The sequence below is a fragment of the Bactrocera oleae genome, chromosome 2, assembly GCF_042242935.1.
Source record: "Bactrocera oleae isolate idBacOlea1 chromosome 2, idBacOlea1, whole genome shotgun sequence".
Classification (NCBI taxonomy): Eukaryota; Metazoa; Arthropoda; class Insecta; order Diptera; family Tephritidae; genus Bactrocera; species Bactrocera oleae.
In genome coordinates, this window is record NC_091536.1 from 16944422 (window position 1) to 16963125 (window position 18704).

General features: G+C 36.5%; 2 protein-coding genes across 2 annotated transcripts; both read right to left on the bottom strand.

Moving 5' to 3' along the window:
• Positions 1–12067: 12067 nt before the first annotated feature.
• Positions 12068–14047, bottom strand: LOC106620772 (tubulin alpha-1 chain). The gene is made up of 5 exons (XM_014239389.3): positions 13814–14047; positions 13515–13728; positions 13114–13417; positions 12877–13048; positions 12068–12819 (listed from the first exon to the last, which is right to left on the bottom strand). The coding sequence occupies exons 1-5, from the start codon at positions 13823–13825 to the stop codon at positions 12166–12168; spliced, it is 1356 nt and encodes a 451-aa protein (XP_014094864.1). The 5' UTR covers positions 13826–14047; the 3' UTR covers positions 12068–12165.
• An 802-nt stretch (positions 14048–14849) lies between these two features.
• Positions 14850–16690, bottom strand: LOC106620773 (SPRY domain-containing protein 7). The gene is made up of 4 exons (XM_014239390.3): positions 16469–16690; positions 15801–16343; positions 15621–15735; positions 14850–15539 (listed from the first exon to the last, which is right to left on the bottom strand). The coding sequence occupies exons 1-3, from the start codon at positions 16575–16577 to the stop codon at positions 15638–15640; spliced, it is 750 nt and encodes a 249-aa protein (XP_014094865.2). The 5' UTR covers positions 16578–16690; the 3' UTR covers positions 14850–15539; positions 15621–15637.
• Positions 16691–18704: the final 2014 nt, after the last annotated feature.

Sequence of the window (18704 nt, forward strand, 5' to 3'; positions counted from 1 at the left end):
GGCAGCTCAAGCGTACATATTCATTTATATAACTGTATATGTACCTAATATGCTAAATGAAAAGTTTTGATTCAATAAACAAACGAAAACATTGCAGCAATTTAACGAATAACGCGATTAGCCAGTCAAGCAACTTTAAACTTTCAAATCCCTTAAGAACTATACAACAACAAAGAGCAGTATCAACGAATTCCAGCATTAGTGTGACAAGGAATTTACAAAAGTCAAGCACATAACGTGAAAATTATCAAGGTGACATTGATGAGCATTCGCCGCTGGCATCGCAATGAGCACAACAGGCACAATTCAATTTGTCACAGATTGTCAGTGGGCCTGAACCGGCCGCAAGCCGCTGGGGAGCGTTTGTGTCAATTTGTTGAAAGGGCAAACAGCGCAACAAAAGTTGCACCAGCAATAACATGCCAAGTGATTTACGCGCACGCGCATGCGCATTCGACAGGCGTCAGCTTTGGAGCAGCCACCGAACAGAACGGTGACAGAAGCTGGCGCGTGCAGCATACAGTATTACATACATACAATGTACATATGTATGTGCTTGCCGGCAAGTGGGTCGTTGGGCAGGGAAGGCATGCTGCTCTTGCAATGCCATTCGCATGGGCTGCTAACGGCTGCTGGAGTCACACAGCGGTAGCAAGAGTTCGGGACCAAATTGTTATGCTTATTGCACGTGTTGCCACATTCTGTTGCAACTGGCTTGAGGAAGTGTATCCAATGTAGGCATTCAAAATTGATTAAGCGGCGACAGTGGCGGCCGTTGGACATATGCCAGCGACAGGGCCACTGCAGGGCAGCAACTTTGGTCAGACTGTAGTGTCAGCACCTTGTTTTTCTTTAAAATATTCCTTTCGAACAGTTTGCCACCATACTACATATACATATGTGTGTATGTGTAATTGATTGCTAACACATATGCAAATTTACGCTATGCCCAACAAATTTGCCACACAGTGGAATGTCGTGAAACGAAACTGATTGAAAAGGAGAAAAAACAAAAACAAAACAAAACAAGTAAGGAAGGGCTAAGTTCGGATGTAACCGAACATTTTATACTCTCGCAAAGTCAAATGGTATACTCGTTTGAGATTTCTTTGTGGATTGGCTGATATTTTCGATAGAAGGTCAACTATAGGCACTAGGGTCCACATATTTAGTACTTAGGGGTTGAACAGTTTTGGTTCGATTTAGACAATTTTTGGCCGCAAGGTGGCATACTTTAATTGCATTATTCACGCAAAGTTTTACGCCGATATAATCATTGTTGCTCGATTTGAATAGTGGAAAGTGAAAGAATCAAGTGGTATTTAAAATGGTGTCATATGGAAAATAGGCGTGGTTGTAATCCGATTTCGCCCATTTTCGCACTATGACATAGAAACATGAAAACAACGTTACGCACCGAATTTGGTTGAAATCGGTTGAGCAGATCTCAAGATATGGGTTTTCACCTAAAAGTGGGCTGTGCCACGCCCACTGACTAATTTTGAACGCGGTTCCTATAAAGTCATCTTATACCATCTCAGAGATAAAATTTAATGTCTCTGGCGTGTTTAGTGCTTGATTTATCGCGCTTTTAGTAGTTTTTAACAGTACCGTTATATGGGGAGTGGACGGAGTTGCACCCGATTTCAACTATTTTCACACCGTCAATAGAAGTGCTAAAAACATTTGCTTCCAGTGAATTTTGTTATTATAGCATTAGCGGTTTAGGAGATATGCACATTAAACCTATTAGAGGCGGGACCACGCCCACTTTTAAAAAAAAAATTTTAACTGCAGATGCCCCTCCCTAATGTGATCCTGTGTACCAAATAACAGTCTTGTATCTTATTGCGGAGCTTAGATATGGCAAGTTATTTGTTTTTGATTAATGGCGTTTTGTGGGCGTGGCAGTGGTCCGATTACGCCCATCTGCAATACCAACCGTCTCACGGTACCATGAAACATGTCTACCAAGTTTTATAAAGATATCTCAATTTTTACTCAAGTTAGAGCTTGCACGGACGGACGGACAGACGGACGGACGGACAGACAGTCACCCGGATTTCAACTCGTCTCTTCATCCTGATCATTTATATATATATAACCCTATATCTAACTCGATTAATTTTAGGTGATACAAACAACCGTTAGGTGAACAAAACTATTATACTCTGTAGCAACAGGTTGCGAGAGTATAAAAACGCGACACCAACTATGCAACGCACTTTAATTGCGCCGGTTTAGGAGACACTTATCGACTATGTACATCGCCAGAGACGTAGTCAATCGACACAAATCGGTCGTCAAATTACATCATGTTGCATGCAACCAGTTGCAATGTATACGCCTGTAGCAATTGTGGCAACTGTGATTTTGTAAGCGATTGTCATCAGCTGATTGCCAGTGTGGCCAAAAATGGCAAGAATAATGACATAATTTGTAGAAACAAATCACGGTTGGGACCAAAATGGGTAATACCGAGTACAGAGTTACTTGACAAAATGGATAACGATCCAACAATCTACCATCAGCAATGTGCTGCCAGCTCGCCAGTACGAAAGTTTGCCACATCACAACAACATAGCCGTTGAGAGCACAGAAGGAGCGCACAATTCATTATGTCGCAATTTGCAAATCAAATTGCCCAGTTGTGGCAAGTGGAGTCTGTGGCAAACGGCGCGCATCCGTCCAAGCAAACACATGACATTTTCAGTCGAACAACAAAATGAAGCAAATCCTCAAGCGCACTGATGGAAGCAATTTCATAGGCACTATCAAATAATTGTCTTTCTGTCTGTTGCAAGTGTGTGCCTGTGTGTGTGTGTACTTTTGTTAATTTGCAAACCAATTAGATTCTATTTTGTATACTTCAAATCACAATCTTACCATCTATTACAAACTGGCGCTTTAATATGCAAAGTGCCATATAATTCGCCATCACTTCATTGCTGGCGACGTTTTTAGCATTCACTATTGTTTATAGTGCAAAATGGTATGCGGAATCTCAGCAACATTCCACCTAAGCAACTAAATTTCCTGTTCCCTTCATTAGAAAGCTGAAAATAATCTTCGAAAATCTGTGAATTGAGCTCTTCTTCAGCTTTTGGCTTTGAGATTGAACGCTTGCTTTTCTTACCTAATGTAGTATTGTCCCTTAAATAAAGTATATACCCTACATAATTTTTATTTACCCACTAACAATATAACATAATAATTTTATGGTGGATATGAAATGAACTTTTAGCATTTAAAAGTTCCGTTTAGGATCTAGGATAGATGATATTAACTGCGAGACCACTGATAGCTATGCTCTCGTCTAACGCTTCTTTCACTAAATACATAAAATGGACATCTATGGCCGTCGACTTAAAAGTACTATGCAGAAAAGTTGAAATGACAGCAGAACTTATGACTTTTTCCTTTTATCTCAGTTTTTTAATGAAAAAATTCGTATATATTCCCGCGGTTAAAACAGTTATTTAAATCTACAGTTCGAACATAAATATCTATACTCTGTAAGAATGGTAGAACACAAGTTTGCGACACGATAAGTCAAAACGAAACGAACTGTCAAACTTTCATACTAATTGTAAACAAAGCCTTGCTCCTTCTATCGTTTATGATGTCACGAGCTAATGTATTTCTATATCAAATGTTCTTCATAAAAAGTAAACCAAGAATGATAGAATACAAGATTACAACAATAATTTACCGTTACTTTTTTTTGTTTTAGGCTGTTACAATTGTTACAAAAACAAATTGCACTATGCCGCCCTGTTGTGACTGCAACCAATTTGAAGAAGTAGAAAGTTGCCCATATTTTGCTTCGTATAGCTTTTGTCTTATGTTATATGAAAAATTAAAGCACCGTTCAAATCGGTGTATGGTGTCAACTAAGGTGAAATAATAAAATCGAGTTTTACCAAAAAAAAGATTTTCGTCTTTTTCTTCGATAATAGCTTTTTCATCTTACTGTTATATTAACATTTTAGTAGATTATTACACTTTATAAAAATAATCTTAACTTTTTCTTATTTTTTTCATTATTCCACGCATTAGGCTGATAGTAAAAAAAACAACAACCATACATATATATCTATGTCTATTTATGCGCTTTCAATATTAATTTTCAATTGAAAAGTACTGAACGCCGCCTGCCGTAGTGCTATGACCAATTGACCAACTTTTGAATGACTTCACACCAACACCAACAATGTGGTGGCAGCTAAGCGTGCAATTAATCTACAAGTTGTACTGCCTTAAATGGCAGTCACACTGACAGACGGACAAATGAATGCGCTAATAACATGTAGATGAATGTGTGAAATTCATAAAGATATGCCAATTTGTTGGAGCACAGTTCGCGCTAACATTTCAATGTAATTATAGACATATACATACAAGTAAGAATAGATCATAGATACGCAGCTGAAAAACGTAATGTGCGGCGCATGCGCATAGACATGCATATACATATGTGTACATATATAATATAACAAATCTTTGTTTGTTTAGCTCTTGTATTTAAGAAAAATTTTATTTAATTTTATAGTGCATAATTTATTATATTATTTATATCACTTCATAAATCTATACTACAGCCGTGCTTACAAACATATTTCATTCATAAAATAATAGCAACTCTAATTTCAAGCGATTTATGCTTTTACACACATACTATACATACATACATATACAGTATACATATATGCAGGAGTGCATTGAGTCGCACGCGGTCCCATTTCAACATAGCCACAACGCCGTTTGCAACAAGACGTCAGATAATTTATCTTCACTCCACAAATAACATGAACTTTTGGCCAGGGACACGACTTCTGATGCCTAAATGGCAATGTTACTATGCGTCTACACTAATGACTTCATTTCTGCACCAAGTTTCGGTCCAAAATGCTTACCTCTTACACTGCAAAGCCAAGTGCCGGCGTAGCATGATGATGCAAGGCATTTACTACTTATGCAACGTGCTACAGCTTACTTCTGTATACTATAGCCGCTTGGCCATCAGTGCAAAAAGCTCTTTATGAATTTATTTATGTATGTGAATTTGCTTATGTCGGAGTGTTAAAAGCCTATTTAGCTTGCTGTGCCATTTGACATGACCTCCGTCGTGAGCGCAATTACGTGCTAGTTAATATGGCCTGTGTGACCATGGAACGTATATATTAAGGTGAGAGATACTTAGATAGTAAACTAAGTCAAATAAGTAAAATTATTTGTCAGCTGAAGAGACGGCATGAGTCAAAAGCAATAAATGGTATGGAAATATGTTTGGACTTCAAAATATATTTTATTGTTTTTAACCTGGTAATTTAAATGGAAACCTTAAAACACGAAATATAAATTATTGTAGATTTCCGGTAATACTAACACAAGTTACAATCAAATTCAGCTATTAGAAAAAGCTTTTACTTGTAAGTAGTATTTGTATTTACTGCTACAAAATTCGATTTGGTACCTGAACGGGATGCTACCGGGGAAATATAATGGCATTTGGTTAATTGGTTCGTTGAAAAGGAAGATTTAGTTCTTTAATAAACTAAATCTTTTAAGATTTTTATCCTTCCTCATCAACGATAATTTTCGTTCAGATGCCTAACTCACACCCTCTGAGAAAAAGAAAAACTGGAAAAATGTTTAATTACTGCATTATCGCGCTTGGCGTTGTGACTGCAAATAGTTTTTGGAAAATTGGTCGTCATTTTAGCTATGTAACATTGAGCGACGCGCTCGCTCTTTCTCATCAAACATAAGTTTTCATTTCAAAGAATGAATAAGGTATCTTTTAAACAAGTAAACAATCGCCAGCTATCGTAGATCGGAACTTAAGCTACTGACAGTATTATCGCTAAGCATCCCACGACACATTATTCAACTTTTCACATACTTCAACTTGGTCGGCAACTTTAACTAAAATCCAATAAGCCAATTTGGATGACCGAAGAAAATATTGCCAGTAAAAATTTTACCAGCTGATGCTGGTAGCTCTGTTTACTATATTTGTTGCTTATCAATATAATGCCAAATACGTAAGCAGTATGATTACTTTCACAACACAGAGTGGTTTATATACCAAGTTTTTTAAAATATTCGAGAGAATTAATTAACGGTTCTCAATATGCACAGGGCACTATTTTTTCTTATGATGCAACCCAAGCAAACCAGTAATGCGCACCGTTAATCAAGTTTTCGAACACTTTCTAACCATATATATCTCAGTGTTAATTAGTTAAGAGATTGTTCGCATAGCATCAGTATTTCATAGGAAGTCAAAAGCAGATGTAACACAAAAATATCTCGTATGCATATCTCACATTCATAGCGCTAAAATTAGAGTTTATCGTCGAGAGCTAAGTTTGTTTTTCGCGAGTCACGTGAGTATTCTCCCATCCTCACACTCAATACAGACTAGAGTAAAAGTTTGTGCTTGAATATTAGAAAGTTAGTTAGCAATAACTCCCAGAAAGCAACTTACTTCGCAATTTGGAGATTTGATACTAATTTACTGTTGGTGCGAAAATTGACAATAGAGAGTTGTCACTGTCAAAATAGCATAGGCTAAAAGAAACCCATTATAAAGCCAAGCATATACATACATGACAAAAAGACTTACACAACCAGAATTTTTTTGTAAATCACAAGTAACGCTATCTTATTGATAAAAACAGCGGCATCACTGCCACAAATACAAACATCAACGCCTTCGGCAGTTTCCAAATACAAATCTTGAAATAGAGTCAATTGAATAGATAATAATTTATAACCAATCTTCAGCTGGAGAGCATAAAATACAACTCAACATACATATAGCTATGTATATAGTGTTACATACTTATGTATCATATATGAGATGATATGTACATACATATATACCTTTGACTCCTCACTGCATGTCCGCTAGTGCTTTCTGTTTGTTTGTCTGTTATTTTGCTGTCATATTCAAATTGTTAATATGATTGGTGTTTACAGATTAGAAAACAAATATTTCACAAATATTACCACTAATAATTTTATTGCATGCAACATAAGGAACAAACGTGCGCCGCACACTTGCACACTCGCCCATTTGCACCAACGCAACATGACGTGCCGCTATGCGCCCGACAACCCAACAACCTGCCAATGCCTGCCCGACTGTACGGCCATCCGGCTGCAGGCCAAACACAGCAGTAGTGCAACAACTGTTCCAACAAGCGATAACCTTTTGACTTTGGCGCACATCACTTGTGCTAAAGACGCTAAAGCTTCGAGCGAATTTATGTTGCACCAACTGACAAATTGAATGAATAAAAGAGCTGCAAGTGGTCGGACGGACATACGAACGTACAGACGAAAGAATAGAAAAACTAGCCAGCGACTAACATCCGATCTAACAAGTAAACAAACTTTGCGGCTTGAGCTGTGGCAGTAAAGCTTGGCAGCAGACATCGACTACATGTGCGTGTGCTCATGCACATGATCGGCCCCTTTTTGCTAATAAGCAACATTGCAACGCCTTACATGTGGCAGCGGCGAGCAGCAATATTCGCACAAAAAATATAAATTGGAAATCTTATGAATTTTCCGATGCATGCGGAAAAGATTTTAATTTTTCCTACAACAGGTTATAGTTTTGCATGCCAACTGTGCACGCCAAGCAGAGTTGCCAATTTCTTGTCGAACTTTGAACAAGCGGTTAGTTTGTGATAAATTGTTGGCGCCTTAGAAAACAGTAGGGTCTTAAGGTAAGTTTCAGCGAACTCCTTCTTTTTAATTTGTCCCAAAGCAGATAACAGGCTGTAATAAGGGGTACCGTATACTCGCTAGACGATAAACGATATTATCAAAGTCTACTGGCTAGTGTTTATATCAAAATTGCCATTGTCGGAAAGGTCTTATAAACGACTGAGTGAGAAATCAGTAAACCAGTTACACTCAAAAAAGATTTTCTGTATTTTTTTTTTTGTTTTAGAGGGCACAATGGCATATGACTTTTGAAAACTACTTTCAAGTGCTAAGAGAAGCACTTATTAATAATGCGTAAAGCGAAGAGAAATATTTATTCGGGCTGGTAATGTTATCGATAGTAAATTTCTGTCAAGAAATTTCACATCAATTAAAAAAAAACACAATTTTTCTCTTGGCCATATCTGGGCGATTGTTTCCTTCCGACGGTTCAACTGTTGACAGAAAAGGTCCGAGAGTTTGGCTGTAAGGTAGCAAAGCATAGTAGATGAATCGTGGGAAATCAATAATCCAATTACACTGATGATGTCGTTGTGCATATATTTAAGACCCTTTTACGTCTTTCGATTCAAATACACTATGTACTACCATCACTGAGTACATCTGCGGATCTGCTACTATATATGCCTTTATTTTTTCACACTAAGAGTATTTACTACCGGGTATTGAAACTAGGATTCTATTCGCTGATAAGACAGAGCATAGCTAGCTGAGTTCTGGTTCGTATTTGACGATGGTTTCCAGTTTTTGTGTGTAATCATATATATTGATAAAGAGGATTGCAGCACCGAATCAGTGTTGTTTTTGAGTCCGAGCATTTTTTGGTCGAATTGTATGACTATATTCCATATTATCTAAAATATTAAAAACAAACTATGCCGTTAACTAAGTCACAATACCCTCGCGTCATATATCATGCTTGACTATAAATGGAAAACTATGATAAAAGTGCCGCGCTCAAACCCGAACCACTCCGCAATTGTTAATAACGCCATTGGCAACCACTTTATAGAAGGAGTATTTATCCATACTCATACGTGTACATATGTACTTAAGCACATGTGCATATTCATATGTGAATTATGTATACTCAATACCGGCAATTTCTCTTTTTCACTTTGGCGCAGCGCATTACATTTTTATGAATTCATTTTGGCTACGAATCTACGGCGTCCTACAGCTCGGCACAATAGAAGCGGGTGTTAGCAAAAATATCGGAAAAAAAAAATTCGCATAAAAAATATTGCTAATAAGTTATAAACATGGTTGTAGGTGCATCTCTGCGTGTATATGTAAAGAAACACATTGATGGAGAAACACAGCGGACAGCGGTCGGAACTGCTTCGGCGTATGAAGTTGCCGCAGGCGCCCTTCTTCCATGCATTACAAGCAGCTCCGCCTCGGCACAACAATTGACCATATGGTGCTGCAGTCGCCAATTGAACCGCAATAAGCTGTGAATCTTCTCACGCGTGTTGCAAAATCAAATACGGATGGCTATAAACATATAGGTGAGGATAATCACCTTTGGTTTTGTATAATGTTTGCTTTCATGAAATAAATGTTGCATAATACAAAATAGGATATGGCTTCAATGCCTGGGCGTCAGTTCAAACTTTTCGAAAACCAGAATTACAGAAGTCTTTTAAATGAATAAATTTCTCAGGTTTAGAAATATGTGAGCTTCAAGTGTTACGAAACTGTTAAAGAGTTGCTCTGACCGCTGCGAATGTAAATTACTAACAGCTTAACATTTCTCTCATTCTTTAAGGAGAATATTCAAATTCCGCTTAAATCAATCCGTCGCTGCTCTAAACTTAAGATCTTTGCAATGTAAAAACATATTTCCATTACTAAAGCCGAAGTAACAATTTGATCAATATCTTGTTAATCATCAAAGTTCACAACTAAACCACATTGGTTAACGTCATACATACTTAAATGGCTTGAGGCAGTCTGAGAACTGTGAGTTTTTATCGAAAGTCGTCGACATGGTCAAACATACTGTGCTACGAGAAGCCTTAAGAGATCCCTACTTCCACTAACATTGATAAAATAGCGCACAAACAATTCGAATAATGTTGTGGGATCAAACCATTTTTTGTGGAGGATGCACTAGCGTTGCCTCACGAGACAGGAGTAGCACTTGCATTTAGTGTTAGATCAACTGAAGCTTTAATTTACTGGGTATAACTATTCGAAGAAGTGAGATGAACTCGGCGGCGCGCCTTATTTAATACGACAGTGATCTCCGGCGATTGTAATTTCGAATAAAAATAATCAAAATGTATATCGTCAAGTTAGCCCCGCATCGCTTTATGGCTTTCTGCAGTCTAACAATTCTTATAGTTAGAGTCTAAAGCAAAAGAGATGGATTTTAAAAAATATTTCAAAGTTAGCGTCATATTTTTTTTTTCTCTGTTAATATTATGTATTATTGACATGTGTGGTAATTTTATCATAGCTGGCGGTCTTAGCACGTATGCGCCGAAATTTCCTTTAGCTCATTAACACTTAAGTCAAACGAAAAGCATTCGAGCTTTGGTTAGCCCTTCGCGTTGACCAAATGAACGGGAACACACGCATCGGTTCTCACGATTATATCCTCCGATACCGATACTGTAAGCGCTGACGAAAGAACAAAGCAAAACACAAAGGATGGCGTAAATAATTTCGAGTGCAGTTCGTTCGGGGCAGTACCGCAACGGCATAAATGTTCTGTATTCTGTTAAACTGATACAACAACAACACAACATAACGCAACATAATCAAGGCATTGCAATCTGTTGTGGCATTGTCTTTATGTGGATAAGGCTGGGCTGAGGTGAATACGCGTATAGGCATAAGGCACGCAAGTTAAAAGATCAACATCCGCGCAGATAATCTACTGGAGCGCAGCAAAGCGATCCAACGCTTTGGAAGTATCAACAGCATCGAAAAGAGGATAATCGATAAGAGCACATTAAAGCCATAGCGTTCGTATCTATCACGATTGCGCAGAAGACGCACGAAAAGACCTTGCCGCAAGTAAGCGCCAAACGACGTAAGCACCATACACACTTGTACAATATATACAAGTATGTATGCATTTTGTTTGTAGCCGGCAATTGAAGGAGACGCAGGCTGACTCAGAGCCTGGCGCGCTCTGTGACCAGATGTGTCGTGTTGCCTTGCTTTCGCGTTGCTTTTACGCAGCGCGCGTGATGCCAATGCGAGTGGCCGAAATAAAGGGGTACCACTCTTTTAATTATGGGTTATTATGAGGGGCAGGATATGCGCTTGAATTGCTCATCATCATCATCATTGTGTGCAGCAAACGCGTATGGAGGAAAGTGCATTGTGTGTTTGTTGATTTTTGTGCGCCCATAAATACTTAATTTTAACATTACCGCGTTGTTTGTTTTTGTTATATTTTTTATATATTTTGTACTTTGTATGAATACGTTGTGACCCAGAGACGTGCGGTTGCAAGACCTGTAATTGCTGGGGCACGCACCCTGCAAATATTGTTGTTTATCTGTCTGCATGTACTTCGCGCTGCCATCGTTGTTTGTTTTACACGGAGCTAAACGGGTGTTGTGTCTGTATATACAACTTTTAAGAATATTGTCAGTGCGGCGTTGACCTGGCGTCACACGTCATGTTGGGCCATTATGCGCATTTGTAATCGAGTGTGATCCATCATCGATCATTTAGGCTACGTGATGGCCTGCCTGTCGTCACAGGTTTCGCTGTAGTTGCGACTTGACGTAGATTGATGAAGTTATTTTTCACGCAATTATAGCAATTATGTCATCAATATTTTGGTAAAGACCAAATTGTGTGAGACAGAAGTGGAGAAGCGTCAGCCTCAGTCGTAGATATGTATAAATATTTCTTGTATTCTAAAGGTTAACACCCTAACGGTTTATAACAAAAGTTTTTCGAAATTTCCCAACAAAAAGTCGAGACGCCTAAGATCCTGACTTCGCATGCTGATATATCTTCCAAATATATTTTATTATCAAACTTAAAGAGTTGCTAACCTCCTGTCCTGTACTGTCTGACACACAAAATAGTAATAGATAGTAAATAGAGCGAGCATGATAGAGTGATAGCTAAAGAGAGATAAGAAGTTCTGGTAGTCCAGTAGCTAGGTTCTCGGTGATGAGCCTGAAGTAGAAGGCGCCAGATTTTGGTAAGAGCGTAAGGGTTTGCTTGTGGAGAGTTTGGGCTGAAAATGGTTTCATAAATTTCGGTCCGGTTACAACTTCACCACCACCAATCGGAATGGGAACATTAACTCTACAACAATAACAACAATACATAGAGATTTCACTATACATTTCAGTAATAATCAATTTACAATTATATATTTTTTTGGATTTTGGAACAAAAACGTTTTATATAATATAATGTGTACTAAGTACGAGCAAAAAAATGTTAGTTATCGTTGTCGTCTTGCGTAACTGAACTGCGTGCTGATGATTCTACCTCATAATAGTCAGCCACGAGCTGACAAACGTTTTGCGATGCTTCCGAGAGACTGCCCTCCTCCATGCCCTCTCCCACAAAATGATACACGAAGGCACGCCGATTGTACAACTTATCATACTTACTAACCAGCCGACACCAAGCACTGCGAATGATTGTATTGTTGGAAATCGCACAGACGGCACGAGATGTAGGCGCTAGATCGCCACCCGGTACAAATACCGGCGGCATGGCATTAACGCCAATTTTGAACCCAGTCGGCGTCCAATCCACGAAACGTGCAGTACGAGATGATTTAATATGTTGGATGGAGGAGTTGATATCGTTCGGCGAAACGTCACCTCGGTAAAGGAGTACACAAGCCATATATTTGCCGAGCGTCGGATTACAACGCACCATTTGACTGCCCGGATGAAAGCAGGACTGCGTCAGCTGCTCAACATTACTGTTCACATAGGGAAACTTGCTGACCGGCACCAGCGGCGCGTAGGTAAGCAGTGGATAGTGTATGCGTGGATAAGGCACAAGATTTGTTTGGAATTCCTCAAATGATACATTGTTCGTGCCATAAAAGCGCTGCGACGCTGTGAATGCGGAGACAACCTGGAAAGAGAGCGATTGATATGAATGATACAACTGCGCAATGATGTCGAACTTCACCTGTCCTATAATACGATTCAAATTGGTATATGTGGGCGCTGAAACACCAAGCTTTGTATCGCAGATTTCATACAAAGCTTCGTTATCCACAATGAAGGACACATCCACATAGTCCATCGAATAGTGTGTGGCCAGCAAGGCATTATAGGGTTCAACAATAATAGGCGAAAGTCTGCAATGCGATAAGTGGCCGTTAATTTAGTTTTGAGATAGTAAAATGTTTCTTTTTTTTCTCACGAGGGAGATGGAAATACTAGAAACTCGGCTTTTGTTGTCTTCCTGCCATAGGCGTCGGCCAACTTTTCCAGCAATAACGTGCCAAAACCTGAACCGGTGCCGCCACCGATGGCACGAAATATTAGAAAACCACGTAAATTCCGACACTGCTCTGAAACTCGTCGTATGGCATCCATTGTGCGATCAATGAGATCGTGGCCGAGTAGATTGTAGCCCCGTGCAAAATTGCTGCCTGCATCCTCCTTACCGCTTATGAGGGTATCCGGATGAAAGAGATATCTGTAGGCGCCCGTGCGTATTTCATCTAGAGCGTGCATTGAAATGTTGGAAAACGATTAGAATGTACATGTAAGAAGTGATAGAAATTTTCGACAGCTTCTACAAGCCTTTTCCACACACACCGATAACAGTTGGCTCAGTGTCGACGATCACAATACGTGGCACCACTTTTAGCGCCATGCCTGAGATGCCGAAAAATGTGAGAAACGAATCGTCGTTCGGCATTTGGCAGAGTGCACCATTCGCCATGATTCCATGTTCGAGACAATACAACTCCCAGCAGGCATTTGCTATTTGTACACCAGCTTGTCCAATATGAATTTGTATAATTTCACCCTAGTGGCATAGTCGACGAGAGCATGTGAAAATGTTAGAGTTCATTTGATGAAAATGAGATACGAAATATTTGTATAAAACTTACGCGGCTTGACATTTATTGTTGTAGCCTTCATAAACTGTGAATGTTGTGTGGATTACCGAAACTAAAATGTGCGAAACATTCGTAGAATTTTTTTGAGTAATAATTTTGCAAAATTATTTTAAGATTTTGAATTTTGCAATATTTTTTTGGAGATTTTAAATTTTGAGGCGAGCAGATTTTTTTTTATAATTTTGTATCTGTTAAAATTTCAAAAGTCTTCTTCCCATTATTATGATAGACATCGAGAAGTAGTGTTTGTAACGAAATGAAATTTTTACAGTCGTTGAGTAAAAAAAATTTTAATTAATATATTTCTAAATAATTGACAGAACTTTTAACCCCAATTGTTTGCTTTTCTGTGATCTCTGAGAATTTTTGACGCTTAAATGATTCATACATATATATTCGAAGTTTTCAAAGATATACTTTCAACACCGAACTATCTTAAGCATTCCCGGAACATATTACTAATTTTTTTTTGGGGTATATTAAGTTTGCCACGAAGTTTGTAACACCCAGAAGCTAACGTCGTGGACACTATAAAATATATAAATGAGTGCACAGCGTAACGAGTTGAGTCGATTTAGCCATACCTGGCTTTTTTTTTTGTTTTTTAACAAGATATCTTCACAAAATTTGACATGGACTATTATCCAAGACAAAGGTACAATCTTCGAACAAAATTTTTCCGGTCGGAACACTATAGCATATAGGTGCCATACAAACTAAACGATCAAACTCAAGTCCCCTTTATGGAAAACTTTTTTTTTTTTTTTTGACATGTTACTTTCATGAAATATGGTAACTCTTCAATTCCGGCACATATTGTTCTGATCAGACCACTATGGTATATATCACAAATACATCAAGTTATTGTAAGGAAAACTGGTACCTGTGAAGAATACTATAGCTTCGGTACAGCCGAAGTTAACGTTTTATTTCTTATTTTAATTTATTGATTTGCCGAAATTATTTGATGTTATATCTTAATATAGAACCATATACTTTGCATCGAACAAAAGTTGCTTGCAAGGAATTGAACTTGCATCAAAGTGTCTCGTTTTATTAATAACATCAGAATAATATATACATACAAACTTAGGTATTTATGTAATCATTACAGTTATTGTAAGCGACTGTTTCGTATATTTGAAACTTCAATATTATTGTCCGCAGACTTTTAGGTTAAGGTGTATACGAACATGAAAATTAATGTTTTCAAATGGACACACATATTTTTAAACGAAATATTGTAATATTATATATAGTATAGGTAATAGGCTTTTTGATTTTTTCATGGTGCAAGCAAAAGGGTGTATTACTTTACATTTGTATAATTTTATAAGCTTAATTGTGTTTATTGTAAGTATTTTTGCTTAACATTATTATTTAGCATAAATTAATTATTTTATATTAGAAAAAATATTTGTGTAAAATGTTCATAGCACATATAAAATAAATACAAGTAGTCTTTGTTTTAGTATTCCAGTGGAACTAATGAGTTAAATTTTTTAAATCTTAAGTATTTTAGTGACGAAATGCAGAGTAGACAATTTAATACTTGGAAATGTTCATTGACTAGTAAAAAATAATGTGTTCGCTTCATTTATAGTGTGAGGGGTCATATTTACATGTCAATCAATTATAGTTGATTAAACAATATAATGTATCATACAATATGACTGCTGCCATAATAGCACACGATGGTTCCACGAAACGTACACGCCTATAAATATATAAATTTAAGAGAAATATATATTTGATAAATTCCCAAACAGCATGCATATGTTGTTATACATTTACATACCATTGAAACAGGTAAGTTTAGAGCAGAGATTGTTCAAGCATAATTTTCTCAAAACCTGGCGGCGCACCGTAGTGGAAATTGTTCAAAATAATGTCCACGATTGCACCATTACCCACTAGAAATATATAAAATATATATACTTATTTACAAATTTTTATGATTGTTGTTAGCAAAGCATACCGAATATAACTGGGTACACGGCACCCTTTACATTACGAAATGGCACTTCCAAATTTTTACCATTAAAATAGAAATTTAATTCTATATGATCGAATGCAATACCCACAATATCACCTTCATCGGGAAAATTATGTTGTGGTTGTGCGATTAGGTTACCCTCACAATTACTGCTAACATTTAGAGCATCGCCAAGTAAATTATCTTCAGGTACATCTTCAATGCCAATGAGGCCAGCTGCCGCTGCAGAATCCTTAACAATAATGCCATTGCTAATTGGTTCTTGTGTTGTTACTACCACTGGACGGAAAGTTTCATCGTTATGGCGTGTTGCGTTGTCTGAGCAAAGACACCACGATTCCTTGTCACTGCCACCAAACTTTTTCGTTAAATCTGCTTGACGCGTTGCCAAACCGACCGACCAACTGCCACCTTGTTGTATTTTTATTTCGAAGTATGATTTGGATTGTACAAGTGGTGCAGTGGCTAAGACGCCGCCAGAGCCAGTAATTCGCAGCTGTCTCGAGAGTAGTATAACATCAGGTCCTGCAATTTCCATATATAACATAAGTAGAGCACATTAATTCGTTATTTATAGCTAATAACGCTAATTTCTGCACAAATATATATATAATATGTTTGCATATGCCAGTAGGTGATAAAATGTTTACCCGCAAACGAAGAATCGAGATATATGTCTGGCTCACGCATTCTACTAGCTGCTGAGGAAGCTGTTTTCCTCATATTATCGTTAAAACATGTACGCAAACAACAAAACATTTTAACTTTTCTGTAAACTAGGTTGATAAGTTTTCTACACGAAATTTACAAATTGCAATTTTTTACTTTGCTGCAATAAATAAATCAGCTAGAAGTCGTAAATGTCAAGATCAGCTGTGCGCTCTGCTTTGTTTTGTTTGATGTTAAAATGTTGCAGGAACATGTTGCTAATGTGAATGATGCAAATGTCACGAAAAGTGTAAATTGTCGAATATTTAAAGCAGAGAACGTATATTGATTATATACGTTCTCTGTATGAACTCAACGAAAGTAAAAACTATTTTTGAGACAAATGTATACGCGAAATATTAAAATATAAATATATAATGCATTTGACAGACTTTTCTCAAACATGTCAAATTTTTTCAACAACATGCTGAATTATTATGAGTATAATCAGAGAACGTATATCCAAAGAACGTACATCATACGTTCTCTGATATGATATACGTTCTCTGGTATAATTTAATAAATAAATAGCACAGTCAAGAACCAATAACAGTAGTGGCTAAAACTAGTTAGTTAGGTTGCAAACTGCTGTGAGTGCAAATGCATACAGAAAAGAGTCTCCGAATTATTTTATTTAAATTTAAAATTATTTGAAAAAGGTTTAATGAGAAATTGAAAGCATTATTTGCAATAAATTTCAGTTTTATTAGTAATTAAAATAAAAAACTATAAAAGTTTGTTACTTCATCGACGGGAGCCCGAAGTCAAAAAGACCTAATACAGGAAAAGATAAGTATAGCAGGGATGGGACCAGAAAATGTGCGCTTGAATAAGCCTTAACGACCAAAATTAAGAATATAATTAATAATATTTTAAAACAATATAATTTCACTTTATGGTAAGCCAATTAGTTTTTTCCTTCAGGTATACTTATTGACCAAATTAGCGACTGTCGCAAATACCTGAAAATTTGAATCGTATTCTCGCTGCAACCCTGTGAAGTGTACACAGTAGTAAACGGAAGATGTCGATTCAATAATTTGGGAAAGTGTTAAGCACAAAAATATTTTAAATTGGCTTTTAACATATTTCTTTTTTTCTTTTTTTTATTAAAATTAATTTTGAAATTGCATTTGACTCAATTTTCACCAAGTACAATTTGTTAGAACTAAATTGAGTGTGTATGAATGCAAAACTTGATCACACAATTATACCTTAATTGCTTTAATTAATTGACTCTCGATGGCTGTCAAAATGATAAGAAATTGCCTCACATTTGCCTTTAATTAAAATAAAACAAAGGTTTTTGTTTTTTATTTTTTACAATTACACAAAACAATTTAAAATTTTATTTTCATTTTTTTTTTTATTTGCTTACTCTTTGTTCACTTACTTTTCATGTATCTGCTGATGTATTTATGCAATTCGTACTAGGTTTTAATTTTCCAACTCTTATCCAATTGCTTGGATCAACGGCAACGGCGGGAAAGAAAAAATATTTCAAAACTAAAACATAAATATAAATTACATATTCATATTCATAAAATAAATTGAATTTGTTGCAAATATTAGAAAAATATCGCACTGAATTACATTTGTGCATATTGAAATTATTTTTAAATACATTTTTTTTTGTTAATTTTTAACTTAAGATTTATGTTTTTAATTTTGAAGTTAAATTAAATGCATGTAATATATTTTGCTGTGTGCTCTTTTGCTAGCTTCACGCATTTTACCGTTGTATATTTCTAATAGCATACTCGCTTTTTATGCGCCGCCCTCACTCTATACGTTCAATACAGTAAACAGTTATTTTCTTATAGTTGTAATATTTTTTTTTGTGTTTTTTTTTTCTTTTTTGAATGCAACAATACGTTTAAACTCACAATATTACAATATTTCCGCTAAATATTTGTTTACTTTTATATTATTTAAAATATCATTATTTTGCAAATTTGCCATACTTGCATTTGTAATTATTATTATTTTTATATTAATTTATTTGCTTACACCTTTGTATTTTCCATTAGTTTTACTTAAATTTTTTGTTTGTATTGTATGTATGTATAAAGAACAAGGCTTGTATTTTATGTATTTTACTTCAATAATTTGTATGTATGTTTGATGTTTATATGATTTGAATGCAAATACAATATATATTTAAGTACATAAGTAATT

What these genes read in the sequence shown, in the direction of transcription:
- LOC106620773 (XM_014239390.3), bottom strand. Translation starts at nt 16,577, where the DNA reads ATGTTTTGTTGTTTGCGTACATGTTTTAACGATAATATGAGGAAAACA. An exon ending in TCTCGATTCTTCGTTTGCGG is followed by an intron (nt 16,344 to 16,468) that starts GTAAACATTTTA and finishes TGGAAATTGCAG; the next exon opens with GACCTGATGTTATACTACTC. An exon ending in CGTGTACCCAGTTATATTCG is followed by an intron (nt 15,736 to 15,800) that starts GTATGCTTTGCT and finishes ATATATTTCTAG; the next exon opens with TGGGTAATGGTGCAATCGTG.
- LOC106620772 (XM_014239389.3), bottom strand. An exon ending in CACTGAGCCAACTGTTATCG is followed by an intron (nt 13,418 to 13,514) that starts GTGTGTGTGGAA and finishes TGCACGCTCTAG; the next exon opens with ATGAAATACGCACGGGCGCC. An exon ending in TGAATCGTATTATAGGACAG is followed by an intron (nt 12,820 to 12,876) that starts GTGAAGTTCGAC and finishes CTCTCTTTCCAG; the next exon opens with GTTGTCTCCGCATTCACAGC.